Genomic DNA, 16,814 nt, shown 5'->3' on the forward strand with positions numbered 1-16,814 from the left:
TCTGAGAGATTGGAATATTGCACCCCTAGATAAGAAATGAATCCTCACAATGAAAAAGGAGAGACATGCAAAGAAACCAGCAAAACTTATTAAATCTAAATGAGAAATTGAGGCTCGGTGCCTACGGCTCAGCATCTAGGGCTCCAGCCACGAGCCATGTACACCAGGGCTGGCAGGTTTGAACTCAGCCCAGGCCTGCCAAACAACAATGACAGCTACAGCCCCAAAATAGCTGGGCGTGTGGTGGGTGTCTGTAGTCTCAGCTGCTTGGGAGGCTGAGGCAAGAGAATTGCTTAAGCCCAAGATTTAGAGGTTGCTGTGAGTTGTGATGCCATAGCATTCTACTGAGGGCAACATAGTGAGACTCTGTCTCTAAATAAATAAGAAATTGATAGTTAAAAAAAAATTTTTTTTTTTTTAAGCTGGATGTAGTGAACTGTACCCATAGTCCGAGCTCCTGAGAAGACAGAAGTGGAAGGGTTGTTTGAGCCCAGAAGCTTGAGGCCAGCCTGGGCAATATGAGACCCCTCTCTAGAAGAACTTGAAAAAAACTTAAAAATAATTTTAAGTCCCAGTTTATCTCAATATGTAAGTAGCAGAGAGGAAAAGGTTTTCTAAATGTTGATAGATAAATATAAGTTTAAATATTGGCTAATTTTCTTTCTTTCTTTTCTTTTTTTTTTTTTTTTTTTTTTTTGAGACAGAGTCTCACTCTGTTGCCCAGGTTAGAGTGCCGTGGTGTCATCCTAGCTCGTGGCAACCTCAGACTCCTGCATTCAAGCTATCTTCTTTCCTTAGCCTACAGAGTAGCTGGGACTATAGGCACCTGCCATAATGCCCAATTAATTTTTCTATTTTTAGTAGAGACAAAGTCTTGCTCTTCCTCAGGTTGGTCTCAAACTCCTGAGCTCAAGGGATTGTCCTGTTTTGGCCTCCGAGAGTGCTAGAGTTATAGGCATGAGCCATCATGCCCAGCCAAATATTTGTTAAAATTTAAGAGTAATAATCGAAGATAGGAATAAAATAGGATTTATAAATTTTTGAAAAAATACAGCAGTGTCTCAGGATACAAAATCAATACCCACAAATCAGTAGGCTTCATATACCAATAATCATCAAGCCAAGAATAAAATCAAAAACTATATTCCTTTACAATAGCACCAAAGATGATGAAATACCTGGGAATATATCTAACAAAAGACATGAAAGAGCTTTATAAAGAGAATTAATGAAACTTTGAGAAAGAAAATAGTAGAAGATGTCAACAAATGGAAGAACATACCATACTCATGGCTGGGAAGAATCAACATTGTTACAATGTCTATATTACCCAAAGCAATCTACAGATTTAATGCAATCCCCATCAAAGTACCAATGTCATACTTTAAAGATCTTGAAAAAATAGTACTTCAATTCATATGGAACCAGAAAAAAACCCTAAGTAACAAATACAGTTCTTAGAAATATAAACAAATCTGGAGGCATCACAGTGCCAGATTTCAGATTATATTACAAGGCTGCAGGGATCAAAACAGCATGATACTGGCACAAAAAAAGAGATCTAGATCTATGGAATAGGATAGAGAATCTAGAGATGAACGCAATTATCGTCATTTAATCTTTGAAAAAACATGCAATGGGGAAAAGAATCCTTATTTAACAAATGGTGTTGGGAGAACTGTTTATACATGTAGAAACTTCTGTCTGAAACTGGACCTGTACCTTTCACCATTGACAAAAATTGATTCTTTTTGGATAAAAGATTAAATTTAAGACACAAAACAATAAAAGTTCTTGAAGAGGGTGTGGGGAAAACACTTGAAGATACTGGCCTGGGAAAAAACTTTATGAGGAAGACTCCCCCAACCCCCAGCAATTGCAGCAATACCAAAAATAAATAACTGGGATTTGATCAAGCTAAAAAGCTTTTGCACAGCTAAGTGTATCAAAAACAAAGCAAATAGCCTTCAGAATGGGAGAAGATTTCTGCGTGTTATGAATCTGACAAAGGCCTGATAACTAGTATTTACAGAGAAACAATAAGAAAAGTATGAACAACCCTGTCTATAAGTGAGCAAGAGATTTGAATAGAAACTTCTTCCAGGATGACAGACAAATGGCCAACAAATACATGAAAAATGCTCATCGTCTTTAATTATCAGAGAAATGCAGATCAAAACCACTCTAAGATATCACCTAACCCCAGCAAGATTAACCCACATCACAAAGTCCTAAAACACCAGATGCTGGCATGGATGTGGAAAGAAGGGAACACTTCTACACTGCTGGTGGGATTGCAATCTAATACAGCCTTTTTGGAGAGAAGTATGGAGAATCCTCAAAGTTCTAAAAGTAGAATTTCCGTTTGACCCTGTTATCCCATTACTAGGTATCTACACCGAAGAACAAAGGTCATTTTACCACAAAGACATATGCACTAGAATGTTTATTGTGGCTTAATTCATAATTACCAAGTGTGGAAGCAACCTAAGTGCCCATCAACCGGTGAATGGAATAGGCTATATGTATGTGGTGTATATATACTATGGAATATCATCTAGCCATTAAAAAAGATGCAGACTTTACATCTTTTACATTTACCTGAAGTTGAAGTACATTCTTCTTAGTAAAGTATCACACGAATGGAAAAATAAATGTCCAGTGTACTCCATACTAATATGAAATTAGTGTATAAATAATTACATGCTCATAAGAACAATAAAACACTAATATAGTCCATTCGGGGGTTGAGGGAAGCATGAGGGTGGAGGGGGAGGACATTTGGCAGAAGGAGGGAGGGCATGAGGCAGGGTCTCACCTAATATGCACATTGTCAGGGTGTATAACACACCCCCTGGGTGAGGGGCTCTTCTACAAATGGAAAACTAAATTAATTAATTAAAATTTTCTTGGCCGGGCATGGTGGCATATCCCTGTAATCCTACCACTTTGGGAAGCCGAGGCGGGTGGGAGCTCCTTGCTTGAGCTCAGGAGTTCAAGACCAGTCTGAGCAAGAGCAAGACCCCAACTCTAAAAATAGCTGGTTGCTATGGTGGGTGCCTATAGTGCCAGGTACTCGGGAAGCAAGAGAATCACTTAAGCCCAAGAGTTTGAGGTTGCTGTGAGCTATTACACCACGGGACTCTACCAAGGGCAACAAACTGACGCTGGAAAAATTTTTTTTCTGAAAAGATAGAATTAAAGAGTGATCAATTTAGTAAGAGACTGAAAAGGCATGTGAAATAGAAAACACAAAATAAGAGGTAGGAATAAGTACCTAAGAAATTAATGATCACCATAAATTTTATTGGACCAGATTAATCTCTTAAAAGACAGACCTGATATTAAGTTTTTAAAAAAATCAGCAAAATTCATCTGTCTTCTGATTAAAATTTGTACTTAGAACAAATGCCAGGAAGGTTGGAAATAAAGAAATAGAAAAAGATATACTAGGGCGGTGCCAGTGGCTCAAAGGAGTAGGGTGCCGGCCCCATATACTGGAGGTGGCGGGTTCAAACCCAGCCCCGGCCAAAAACTGCAAAAAAAAAAAAAAAAGATATACTAGATGCAGTGAGTCAAACGTGCTTCCCCATTTTTAATGTATGACTTTTGAAATAATATTTTTAAAATGTTAACATTTCTTAATAATACTGGAACATTGACTTTCTTTTCGAGGGAGACTCCTTTCCGTACCTGCTCCTGGCTTGTGGCTGCTGCCAATCCTGGCGCTTCTGTCTGTGGTTCATTGCTCCTGTCTTACTCCAACATCATACGGCCTTTCCCTCTATGTCTCTGTTGACTCTGCCTTCGTTATGGGACCTATAAGCACAGAAGAAATCATTTTGTCCAGAACCCGTTTGTTTTTCTCAAATCCCTGTAGATCAGCAGTTCTCAACCTGTAGCTCACAACCCCTTTATAACAATGAAAATACATCCTGCATATCAGATATTTACATTATGATTCATACCAGTACCAAAATTACAGTTGTGAAGTAGCAAGGAAAGTAATTTTCTGGTTGGGGGTTACCACAACATGAGGAACTGTATTAAAGGGTCGTGGCATTAGGAGGCATTAGGAAGGCTGAGAACCACTGCTATAGATTCTTTTTATTTTTTTTTTTATTTCTTTTTTTTTTTTTTTGTAGAGACAGAGTCTCACTGTACCGCCCTCGGTAGAGTGCCGTGGCGTCACACGGCTCACAGCAACCTCTAACTCGGGCTTACGCGATTCTCCTGCCTCAGCCTCCCGAGTAGCTGGGACTACAGGCGCCCGCCACAACGCCCGGCTATTTTTTTGTTGCAGTTTGGCCGGGGCTGGGTTTGAACCCGCCACCCTTGGTATATGGGGCCAGCGCCCTACTCACTGAGCCACAGGCACCGCCCTCTTTTTTTTTTTTTTGAGACAGAATCTCACTATGTCACCCTTGTAGAGTGCCATGGCATCACAGCTCCCAGCAACCTCCAACTCTTGGGCTTAAGCGATTCTCTTTCCTCAGCCTCCCAAGTAGCTGAGATTACAGGCACCTGCCCCAACACTCAGCTATTTTTTGTTGCAGTTGTCATTGTTGTTTAGCTGGCCTAGGCCGGGTTCGAACCTGTCACCCTCGTTGTATGTGGCTGGCATCATAACCACTGTGCTACGGGCGCCGAGCCAAATCCCTGTAAATTCTTTAATAGCACTTCATGGGAAGCATCCTAGTTTTTTATTTTAATGTTGAATTTTGGTGCAGGCATGAGCATTCAGAGGAGCTCATGAAAGCCTCATCAGTTCTGGGGGCTTCTATTGACAGTGGTCAGGGCCTTAGCTGTGCATGCTTAGGTCCCCAGCCTTATGACTGCAGAGATTGTGGGACCACTAGTGACCACTAAGGATTAGCTCTGCTAATCTCTTCTTGCTTCCAGCCACTAGTTTCTTTACTTGTTTCACTTTTTCTGCATATAAAGCAAATAAAAATCAGCGGAGCTGTCATTCTTGTCCCAGGCTTTGTTTTTAGGAAACTTGGACTAGGACAGACATATTTTGGGATTAGAGCTTTGTTGTTATAGTGTGTGCATGATTTAAATGATACCCATTTAAACTCTCACAAGAAATATACGATAGCTCGGTGCCTGTAGCTCAGTCAGCCACATAACACCAGAGCTGGTGGGTTCGAACCCAGCCTGGGCCTGCCAAACAACAATGACAACTACAACCCAAAAACAGTTGGGCGTTGTGGCAGGCACCTGTAGTCCCAGCTACTTGGGAGGCTGAGGCATGAGAATTGCTTAGGTCCAAGAGTTCGAGGTTGCTGTGAGATATGACACCATGACACTATACCTAGGACGACATCATGAGACTGTGTCTCAAAAAAAAAAAAAGAAATATATGCATAAATTTCGTACACAGCTGAAATCTTTACAAATTAATATATTCATGTAACTGCAATCTAGAACAAGACATAGTTGTAGAACCTTATGGGGAAGCTTCTCTCCTCATGTGCCATTTGCCCTGGTAACCAATGCTCTATCACCATAAATTAGTTTTGCCTTTTTAAAACCTTTTATGAATTAAAACATACTAGTCTGTGTCATCTTTTAGTCTGTATCATCTTTGTGAGATTTATTCATCCTGCTGAGCAGATCCCCAACCTTCTTGGTAGGGGTGGTGGCAGGGTGAGAGGAGAGAGGAGACAAGAGGTGCAGAGCTCAGGCTTTGATGTAAACGATGGGGAGTGGCTGTTAATAATAGAGGAAGCTTCACTTGCTTGCCTCTCCTCCTGCTTTGAGGCCCAGTTCCTAACAGGCCATGGACTGGAACTGGAACCTTTTTGGCACCAGGGACTGGTTTCATAGAAGACAATTTTCCACAGATCGGGGCTGGGGGGCTGATCGGACAGGAGACGGTGCTCAGATGGTGATGCTGCGCAGCCTGGTTCTTAACAGGGCATGGACCACCTGGGGTTCAGGGACCACAGCTATTAAGTATGCATTCTATTTTATTGCATATAGTCTTCCATCATTTGAATATACCAGAGTGGATTTATCTGTTTTCTTATTGACGGATTCTGGGCTGTTTCCAGTTTTTACAAATTCTAAATAAGCCTGCTGTGGACTTTCATGTATTTAAAAAAAGAATAGAAAATCTTCATATGTACCATGGAGGTATGAGGCAGCCCTGGTATGAGGTATTATAAATTCTAGCTGGAAGAGCCTCTCTGAATTTGTAGAATAGCCTCCTGGCAAATAGATTTCTAAATTCCTTATTATCTTACTAACCTTGCCAATATGTATTTTGAAACTAACTCCAAAGCTATGTCACAGGTATATTTTTAATATTACTATGTATTTTAGGTCCCTGGGACTTCACAGGAGACAGACTGTAGCTGATTCAGGACAGAGGCAGCCCCTTGGTTTTTGAGATTGTCAGCTATGCTTAAAGTGGGAAGCATGAGTTTTGACTGGTGTAAGCTTGGTGGCACAATATGTCAGTTAACATATTTTCAGCCTAGATAATAGAAAATTCAGCAAAAAAATAGCTCACACAATGAAGGTTCATCTTCTCCTTCTGCTGTAGCAGTAGGTGGTTCCCAAATGCAGGATTGAGGTCTGCATGCTTGTCTCAACCTTTGTCTTGTAAGATGGCCACTAGGGCTCTAGTTATCACATCTTTGTTCAAGGCAGGAAGGAGGAAAAGGAGCAGCGCCTCCTTATGAATCCCCTTTTGCCAGGAAACCAAAAGCTTTCCCAGGTCCTCCCTAAAGGCCAGCTGTCTGGCCAGTTCTTTGTCATGAGGTCATCTCTGGTTCCAAGGGTGGCTGGGAATTGATGATCTAGTGAAGGATGACCGGGGAAAAGGAGAATGGAGATGGCTACTGGGTTGGCCAGCAACATCTGTAACTTACACTATGTTCCTCTCAGACACAAGACAGATTGATTTCCTAAGCTTGGGAAATCTAAATACTGTTAGTTTTGCCTTTTATTTCTAATAAGCATATATAACGATTTGTTCAGTAACCCATGTTTTAAAATCTGTTAAGTTTCCAGGAGATAAAATGTAGTGTGATGTTGTGAAAATCAGATTGTGCAGTTGTATTGGTCCCTCTTGTATTTTTGCTGTGTCTAAACCAGTGAGGTCATTACACTGAGTGTATTTCTCTTTGAAAAATGAGTTTGAATGACCTTCTTAACCAGTGCTTCCTTTCCAATGTTCTCCTTCAGGGAATTCAGTTTCTAATAGAAAATGACCTGCTACAGAGTTCCCCAGAAGACGTCGCCCAGTTCCTGTATAAAGGAGAAGGCCTAAATAAGACTGTCATTGGGGACTATCTAGGGGAAAGGTAAGTTGAAGGAAGATGTGCAGCTCCATCTGGGCTCACCCATTCCTGTAGCTTGGGATGGACTCACCTTTCACTTCAGGGGCTCTCATAGCGTTCACAAATGACAGAGCCATGGGCTATTGGTGTGCACATGCTCCTCCCCAGTGCAACTTTCTGCCCTGGGTCTGTGTTAGGATATTCTGAGGTCAAGTGGAATTTGTGTTCCTTTGGAATCCTTTATTTAGGGAACCATTACAGAACCCACAATGCTTCTTTCTCTTGCTCTTGAACAGCAACTTAATTACCTTCTGTTTTACCCAGAAATACACTAAATTTCTCAGTAGTTTTCTTTCCCCTTTTACTTGGGGTATGAGTAAAGGTGGAAACTTATTAATTTTTTTTTTTTTTTTTTTTGAGACAGAGTTGGTAGAGTGCCGTGGCGTCACAGCTCACAGCAACCTCAAACTCTTGGGCTTAAGTGATTCTCTTGCCTCAGCCTCCCAAGGAGCTGGGACTATAGGCACCCACCACAATGCCCGGCAGAAAGTTATTAATTTTTTAAAATGAAAAACAACAGGTCAGGTTTACTTTCTTAGTCTTCTCCACTGTAAAGTTCTTTTGTTATGCTTAACAGAGGTTAGGGTAAGAATGCTAAAGCAACACATCCCTGAGCGTGCCAAAATAAACTTTTTATAAGGGACCAGAAAATGAGTGTTTTTTAAACAAAATTCCAAGATTTGCTAAATTAGGGTGATTTCTGTTTCTAACTTTATATTGAAAATACTTGATTGAAAGTGGAACACTTTCCAACTCATTCTATGAGGCCAGCACTACCAGATACCCAAAGAAGACAAAGATATCAGACAAACACTATAGACCAGTATCTCTATAACTGTGTAACAAAAATCTCAACAAATTATTAACAAATCAAATCTAGGAATTTATAGAAAGGATTATACTTTGAGTAGGTTTTATCCTATGAATGCAAGTTTTCTTCAATATCCGAAAGTCAGCAGTGGAATAAAGGGCAAAATCTACACGATCACCCTAATAAATATGGGAAAGGCGTTTGTCAAACTCCAACACTGTATCATTATGAAAACTCTCAAACTAGGACTAGAAGAAAACTTCCTCAACATGGTGGAGGGTACCTATGAAAAACCCACAACATAACATCATACTTAATGGTGACAGGCTAAATGCTCTCTCCCTAAGATCAAGAACAAAATAAGGCTGTCTTTTCTCACCACTTCAGTGTTGGCACTTCTTGCCAGGGCAGTTAGGCAAGTAAAGACATCCAGATTAGAAAGGAAAAAAATAAAACTGTCTGTATTTGCAGATGATGTGATCATGTATGGAGAAAATCCTAAGGATTCACTAAAAAACTATTAGAAATAATAAATTCAGTAAGGTTGCAGGCCACAATAGCAACATAGAAAGATCAATTGTATTTCTATACATTATAGTAGTAACAATGAATGAACTGAAAAGGATATTAAGAAAACTGCTTTATTAAAAAGAATAAAATATGGGTGGCGCCTGTGGCTCAAAGGGGTAGGGCGCCAGCCCCATATGCCAGAGGTGGCAGGTTCAAACCCAGGCCCGGCTAAAAAAAAAAAAGAATAAAATACTTAGGAATGAATTTAACAAGAGAATTGTAAAAATACAAAGCATTGTTTTGTTTATGAAAAATACAAAGCATTATTAAAAAAAATTAAAAGACCTAAAGAAATGGAAAGACATCCCATGTTCACAGATTAAAAGACTTACTGCTAAGATAGTTGCACCCCCCACATCGATCTACAGATTTAATGTACTCCCTATTGATATCCCAGACTTCTTTGAAGAAGTTGACAAGCTCATCCTAAAATTAATATGGAAATTCAAGGAATCCAGAACAGCCACCATAGTTTTAAAAAGGAACAAAGTTCGAGAACTCACACTTTCCAATCATGAAATAGACTAAAGCTATACTAATCAAGACAGCGTGGGACTGGCATAAGGGTATAAGGATCAAGACAGTGTGGGACTGGCATAAGGATCTACATATAGATCATGGAATAAAACTGCAAATTCAGCCCTGGCATGTTAGCTCATGCTTATAATTCTAGTACTGTAGGAAGCCAAGTTAGGAGGATCTCTTGAGGCCAGGAGTTTGAGACCAGCCTGAGCAAGGATGAGACCTTGTCTCTACAAAAAAAATGAAAGAAAAATTAGCAGGCTTGGTGGTGGGCACCTGTAGTCCTAGCTACTTGGGAGTCTGGGGCAGGAGGATCACTTGAGCCTAAGAGTTTGAGGTTGCAGTGAGCTACGAGGATGCCACTATACTCAAGCACAGTGGTTCTCAACCTTCCTAATGCTGCAACCTTTTAATACAGTTCCTGGAAGTCATGACCCACAGGTTGAGAACTGCTGCTCTAACAAGAGACTCTGTCTCCAAAAAAAAAAAAAAAAAAAAAATCCAGAAATAAACTCTCACATTTACTGTGAAATGATTTGCAACAAGGTTATCAAGACAATTCAGTGGGAGAAAGAATAGTGTTTTCAGTAAATGGTGCTGGGGCAACTGGAAATCCACGTGCAAAAGAATGGCATTAGATGCATTACCATGTACAGAACTTAAAATGGAGTGAAGACCTAAATCTAAGTACTGTAAGTTTTAAGACATTTAGAAAAAAACACAGGGGTAAATCTTTATGATCTTGAGTTAGGCAAGGGTTTCTAAAATATCGTAACATGAAAACCACAAATGACAAATGAAAAAGTTAAACTGCATATAATCAAAATTAAATATTTTGTGCTTCAGAGGATACCATCAAGAAAATGAAAAAACCTACTGAGTAGAAGAAAATATTTGCAAATCATATATAAACCTGTTAAGAACTTACATCTAGAATATGTAAAGATCTCTTACAACTAAGAATAAAGATAGGGCAGCGCCTGTGGCTCAGTGAGCAGGGCGCCAGCCCCATATACCGAGGGTGGCGGGTTCAAACCCAGCCCCGGCCAAACTGCAACAAAAAAATAGCCAGGTGTTGTGGCGGGTGCCTGTAGTCCCAGCTACTCAGGAGGCTGAGGCAGGAGAATCGCCTAAGCCCAGGAGTTGGAGTTTGCTGTGAGCTGTGTGACGCCATGGCACTCTACGGAGGGCAATAAAGTGAAACTCTGTCTCTACAAAAGAAAAGAAAAAAAAAAAAATAAAGATAAAAATAATATAAAATGGACAATCTGAATAGACATTTCTCCAAAGAAGATTACACAAATGGCCAGAAACACATGAGAAAGTGCTCAACTTTATTAATCATTGGGAAAATGCACATTGAAACCACAACGAGATACAACTTTATACCTATTATGATGGATGTAATAAAAATCATCATAAATGTTGACAAGTATGTGGGGAAATTGAACCCTTATACATTGCTGATGAGATACAAACAAGTACTTTGGAAATCAGTTTGGCATTTCCTCAAAATAATAAACTTAAACTTAGCATATAACCCAGCAATTCCACTCTTAGACGTATGCTCCAGAAAAATAAAAGTGTATGGTCACTTGTGCATGAATGTTCATAGCCGCATTATTCATAATAGGATATGTGTTTCTTTTAAAAGGACTGAGATAATGTACATTAGGCTTAAAACTTTTTTCTTTCCTAGGGATGAATTTAATATTAAAGTTCTTCAAGCTTTTGTGGAACTCCATGAGTTTGCTGATCTCAACCTCGTACAAGCCTTAAGGTTAGCATTTGATTGTACATGGAGTGTAGACCAGATGTGGAAGGCCAGAGATTTGCTGCCTGAGTAGTAGTGGTTAATTCACTCTGGGCAGCTCAGCAGAAGTCATAGGAATCTCTGCAGACATTGGCTCCTTGTTCCAAATGCTGCTGCTGACGTTGCAGGACATTCAGTAGCCCTAGATAGAAAGCAGGACATGTGCTAAAGGATAGGTATCATATTCTCCTCATTGTGACTGCTGGTTCTGCCTACTGTTCTCAGTTTGCTTTCTTTCATCTTTAATGATATTTAGTAATTGTGTGCATGCTCCTCCCCCCACCCACAATGCTCTGTACAGCATGGCCTCTACTCCATGCAGGCCCACTTCCTGCCAGATTTGGCTTTAAGTACCGAGGCATGGATGCCCAGGCCAGGGAGGATGTAGACTTCTCACCATAGGAGACCACGTCTAGTACCTTCTTATCCTGGGAAAGCGGGACCTCTCTCTGTGTCATCTAAGGAGGCCGTCACTCTGTGGATGGAGGAGGATGGCCCTAGATGCCCTTGTAAGGTCCAGTTAAGGCCTCCATGATGCTTTGCCTGGATGCTCTTCTAGCTGCCTTTCCTGTACTTCTGAAACAGAGTTTTTCTTGTCTCTTTCCTTGGTGTCCCAGAGGGGCTTTAGGTTCTTCATCATTCTGGTCTTGATCCTGAACTATTACCTAGCAGCAACCGGGGTCTGGTTTGAGGGATGCAGGGGCAGGGAAAAAACAGGGCCTCTGGTGGGAGCTGCTTCTGCCTTTTCTTGGGTTCAGGAAATCATGGCCATGTCTAGTTAGTGGTCTCAGACCATATATTCTGGTTTGTGTGACCTTATCTTAGCTGCAGACTGAGATGTTGGCATTATTTCTGTGTGATCCTTCTGACTTAGCAGTTCAGCCTGGGGCTGAATGGTGCACTGATGGTTAGCAGCTGAATCCTGCAACCATAATTCAAGTTTATCAGGTTCCGTTTTTGAAAGCTGTACATCCAGGGAGAGGCACAGGCCTGGTCAGTCTCTGACGTTTGTCCAGCATGACCAGTGTAGCTGTGATTCCATTCCTTTTTGCTTGTCAGTCTCTGGCTTAGAGCCAAAGAGGTTTCTTATTAGAAACCCATAGGTGTCAACGTCTGGCAGAACCCTGTAGTAAGCCCAGGTGAAGGGTAGGGACATGGGTAGGTCCTCTAATCTGAGGAGATGGCATAAGGGTTTTGGCTTTTACTCTGAAGGAAACAGGAAGCCTATGAGGGGCAAAGGGCATGCAGGCTGACTTAGAGCCCCTCACCTGCTGTGGGGTGGGGTAGGGTGGCGGATAGGTCAGGCGCTTTGCTGGTGAAGATGGGGCAAAGAGGAGAGTCAGGGATGGCCCCAGGGCAACTGGCCCAAAAGAGCAGAGGATGGGCAGCTGTGTGGAACCTGAAGTCTGCTGATGCAGCCTGGGCTGAAGGGGGCCTGAATGTGGCTGGAATCGCAGAAAGAGAGAACAGAGGAAGGACCCTAGGGAATAGCCTCATCTGATTGCTAATAGGATGGGTATTTTAAAACCTTGGACAGCTCAGAAATTTAATTGGCGCCCTTAGGTCTACCGTGAGAACAGTGCTTAGACTAAATCTGTTGCAGTGTCAGGGCACTAAATCTAAGCAGCTGGTGTGTGAGGCTGTGGCTGTGCATGGGGACCCAGCTTTGCAGCACAGGCAATGGATGAGGAGTTGGTGGTGGTGAGTGACAGAGAAGGGTAGGGTGGCAGTTCTAGGCAGGGAAACCTTGGAAAACAGGAACTATCTGAGGATGGCGATATGTGCTGGCTGGGCCAGGCCCAAGGTGGGGGTGCATCTGCATCTACCCTGCAAGATGGACCTTGGAAAGCCATCTTGCTGACTCTGGCTTTGCTCTGTGGGTGGAAGTCCTAGGAGGGTCACGTGGTCCTGTGAGTGCTGTCAGGATTGTGTAGCATGGGGACGTGGCAGGGCTCTGGTGGTGGTAGAAGCAGGTGGTGGTAGAGAAGTATAGGGGTTCTGAGTATTTCTTTTTAAGGTGGTAACAGCAGGCCTCATTGCTGAATCGGTTGTAGTCACAAAAAAAGATGGGCTGTCATTAAGTGTGTCTTGGATTATTGAACAGAAGGAGACTGTCTGCATCCTCTTCTGTGTTTATACGCCTACCTGAGCTGTACCCTGGGCTGGGAAGAAGCTGCCCTTTGTACCATGAGGCTGGGTCTGTTCTCATGCACATTCCATGAGGTTTCTGTTTCTCTGCAGGCAGTTCTTGTGGAGCTTCAGGCTTCCGGGGGAGGCTCAGAAAATTGATCGCATGATGGAGGCTTTCGCTGCTCGATACTGCCTGTGCAACCCCGGGGTCTTCCAGTCCACAGGTCAGTGCAGAGCTTGAGCTCCAGCCCTTCACTGGCCAGAGCCTCTGTCCTTCAAAGAGGGGACCCCCAAATGGCATAGTCCTAGCTTGTGTTCCCAGGGACCTGCCTTCTCCTAACTGGGACAGCCAGCCTGCTTGTGGCCACTGGCCAGACCTCCTCACCCTGGCAGGAAGCTGCCATTTAAGAGGATAGCCTGCAGGACCAGGCGCCTCCTGCCAGGAGTCTTCAGTGGGTGTGCCTGCAACACATGTGGGTTTCACACTCTACATGTGGCTGAGCCTTCCGCTGTCCTCCAATTTGTTGCAGACACGTGCTATGTGCTGTCATTTGCAATCATCATGCTCAACACCAGCCTGCACAACCACAATGTGCGTGACAAGCCCACAGCAGAGCGGTTCATAACTATGAACCGCGGCATCAATGAGGGCGGGGACCTCCCTGAAGAGCTACTAAGGGTGAGTTCCAACAGGAGCCTGCTTGTGAGCTGTGTCTCGGGAGTGCGCTTTAATATCCAGGATTATCAAATTCTATGAAAATTGGCAGTGCCAGCTTATGTTCCTTAAACACATTTTTCAAGAGTCTCCTCATTGCCCTATTCCTGCTGAATTTTATGCCTGTGCTGCACTTAGAAGGAGAAAGGATAGGCCCTTCTCCTCTATTTGAATTGCTAACTTGGCTGGGTTTTTTTCTCCTTGCAGAATTTGTATGAAAGTATTAAGAATGAACCATTTAAAATCCCAGAGGATGATGGGAACGACTTGACACACACCTTCTTCAACCCCGACCGGGAGGGCTGGCTCCTGAAGCTGGGTGAGCCCACAGCAGCAGCCCCCGAGGGTTCCTCCCAAGTTCATCGTAGTGGTTGCCCCTAACTGCAGGCAGAGACATTAAAAAGAAAACGCAGTTAAGCCAGAGCCCACTCTTGGTAGCTTCAAGTCCCACAATCGCTGACCGCTTCTCTAAATTGTAGAGCAAGGCCAACCTTGCGGTGTCCATGGCAGAGAATAATACCCAGAAAACTGCTAAGTTAGTGTCCAGATAAGTCCAGGGCAGTTTTCTGTTTGAGAAGCAAGTGCCTTTATCTCCAAAAGAGCCTGTGTGCCTTTCTCATGGTTTGGTGTGGCTGTGATTTCTGACGCGTGGTTTAAATGTGCCTTCTTGTTGTTTTCCTTCTGCCTGTGGCTCCCACCTTTCTGTTCTGTGACGGGCTGTCCCTGCTTGTCCTGCGTTAGGAGGTACGTACCCAGTGGCTTCCTGCCCCTCCTCAGTGGCTCATTCCTCTCTCAGTTTCTCTCTCCCACGTTGGTCTGTGTGAAGCTTCGATCTGTGGCTGCCATTCATCTGATCCATTTGGCTTTGGACTTGCTGGGGTCAGCGTCGTGCACGGTGTGGTGAATGCAACACCCACCCCCAGGGACAGGGCCTAGCGTGGCGGGACCTGGAGCGCATGGGGACGCTGTGTGGGAACAGGCTTGCCCCCTTGTCTTTAAGGTCTGCGGTAGCAAGGAAGCTGGTCACCAGTCCTATCCCTGTGGCATCACTAGTCACCCCTCATATAACCAGCAGTGCATGTTTGCAACCGCCATGGAAAGATTGAGAATGTTCTAAAGGCTTTCTCACCATTGATAAAGAAGCCAAATGGCTTTTATACTTTATTTGGTATTTTAGGAAATTTTAGGGGTTATTTAAACTTGGGTGGGGATGTTTCTACCTTACACTGACAGTAAAGCCAGTAAGATGTGACAGCTTTTATTTAAGCACTTCTGAGGACAGATTATTACTATGTAGCATCTCAGACATGAAAGCTCAAGAATTCTGATGGTTTGTTTTTTTTTTTTTTGTAATTTTACTGAGGGAGGATGGGAGATGGCACAATAATAATGTGACAAGCGTAGGCCTCCTGAGCTGATGGGATGGGTTCGCCCCATAGGTCTGCTATTCCCATGGGGGTCTTCGACCTTGGCCATTGCTCTTTTTCTGGCTATGCTCAGGTTTAGGAGAGCTCTGGTAGACATTTGCCTAAAATCCTAGTACCATGCTCTTGGATGTAGGTACATGAGCAACCCTAGATCTACACCTTATTCAAATTGCATCACACCTGTGGGCCTAGAGCAGGGAAAGAGGAAAGATGCATCAAACACTGGCAGTTGCACATGGGCTAGAAAAAAGGAGGTGTTTTTCAGATTCAGTGCCTCTCTTCTGGTTCCCACAGTGCCCCTTCAAGGGACAGTGACAGTGTCAGCCTTCCTGGCAGCTAGGTGATCTCAGTGTTCCCAAGAAGGGAGCTGGCTCTAAAGACATAAATGAGTGAATGAAGGGAAGGCGTAACAGAGCCTGTGTGGTCTAACCCACTTTCTGGGTGGGCAGTTAAATGGACCCTGCAGTGAGGGCAAGGAGCACATCAAGAGCTGCTTCTGCCTGGTGGGTGGCCAGGAGGGCATGGGGCTGGCCTCTTGTCCAGACAGCCTCTGTGTCTGCTCTGTTCTCAGGAGTTAAGTCCAAGACCAAATGCTTGCAAGCCGTCACTGTCCCTAGAGCAGATTTCCTGCTCTCTGATGGGCTGGATTAATCAGTGGTGGGTCTTCTGACCAGAGCTTCTGAGAGCCCAGAGATGCTTCTTCCCATGGGACTCCTGTTAGCTCTTTGGATGAGCCAAGCTTACTGGGCACCAAGACCTCGGCCCTGCCACCACATAGCCAGCCAGGTGGTGTCAGTCTCCAAAGGGCTGAGGAGGCAGCCGGGGTACTGGAAGCCAGTTCTCAAGGCTCATTGGATCAGCCCCAGTATGGTCCTTCTCTGAGGTCACAGAATCCTTCCTAGTACAGGGCTAGCACAGCTGGGTCATGGGGGCCCTGGCTAGAGGCATGAGGTAGGTATAAATTGAGAATGTGTGTTTCCAAGCATGCACTCAAGTAGGACTGTGACACCCTGTATTCTTACTGTAAACTTAAATTTAAAGCAGGGTTTTTTTTTTTTTTTGCTCGCTTGTTTTGTTTTTAAAGAGACAGGGTGGATTTGTAGCAGCATGAGCATAGCCTCCCAAGTGGTTAGGTTCACAGGTGTACCCAAGCCTGGCTAATTCTCCTGTTTTCTTTCGTTTATTAAGAGACAGGGGTCTCCAATGAATCCCCAACAATAAAAAAAAAAAAAGAGAGACAGGGGTCTCACTATGTTGCCCAAGCTGGTTTCAAACTCTTGGCCTCAATAAATAAATAATAAAGTGATCCTTCAGCTTTGGTCTCCCAAAGTACTGGGATTACAGACATGAGCCACTGTGTTAACCCCTGCAGATGGTCTTTTAAAAAGACCTGAATGTTTTGCCAGAGCATGGGAGCATTGTAGTGTGCACAAGTGTGGCTTATGATTATTAAGAAATTTAAGACACTGAGTTT

At 43.3% G+C, this 16,814-nt stretch overlaps 1 protein-coding gene across 2 annotated transcripts in view; it reads left to right on the forward strand.

Annotated features, from left to right (window-relative positions):
- Nucleotides 1-16,814, forward strand: part of CYTH3 (cytohesin 3) — a 155,553-nt gene that overhangs the window by 124,211 nt on the left and 14,528 nt on the right. For both annotated transcript variants that reach the window (XM_053554508.1, XM_053554507.1), the window contains exons 5-9: nucleotides 7,198-7,316; nucleotides 10,955-11,035; nucleotides 13,310-13,422; nucleotides 13,729-13,877; nucleotides 14,121-14,232. In XM_053554508.1, the coding sequence (XP_053410483.1) occupies nucleotides 7,198-7,316; nucleotides 10,955-11,035; nucleotides 13,310-13,422; nucleotides 13,729-13,877; nucleotides 14,121-14,232 (574 nt within the window). The remainder of the gene's footprint in view (nucleotides 1-7,197; nucleotides 7,317-10,954; nucleotides 11,036-13,309; nucleotides 13,423-13,728; nucleotides 13,878-14,120; nucleotides 14,233-16,814) is intronic.

The sequence above is a fragment of the Nycticebus coucang genome, chromosome 12 (genome assembly GCF_027406575.1).
Source record: "Nycticebus coucang isolate mNycCou1 chromosome 12, mNycCou1.pri, whole genome shotgun sequence".
Taxonomy (NCBI): domain Eukaryota; kingdom Metazoa; phylum Chordata; class Mammalia; order Primates; family Lorisidae; genus Nycticebus; species Nycticebus coucang.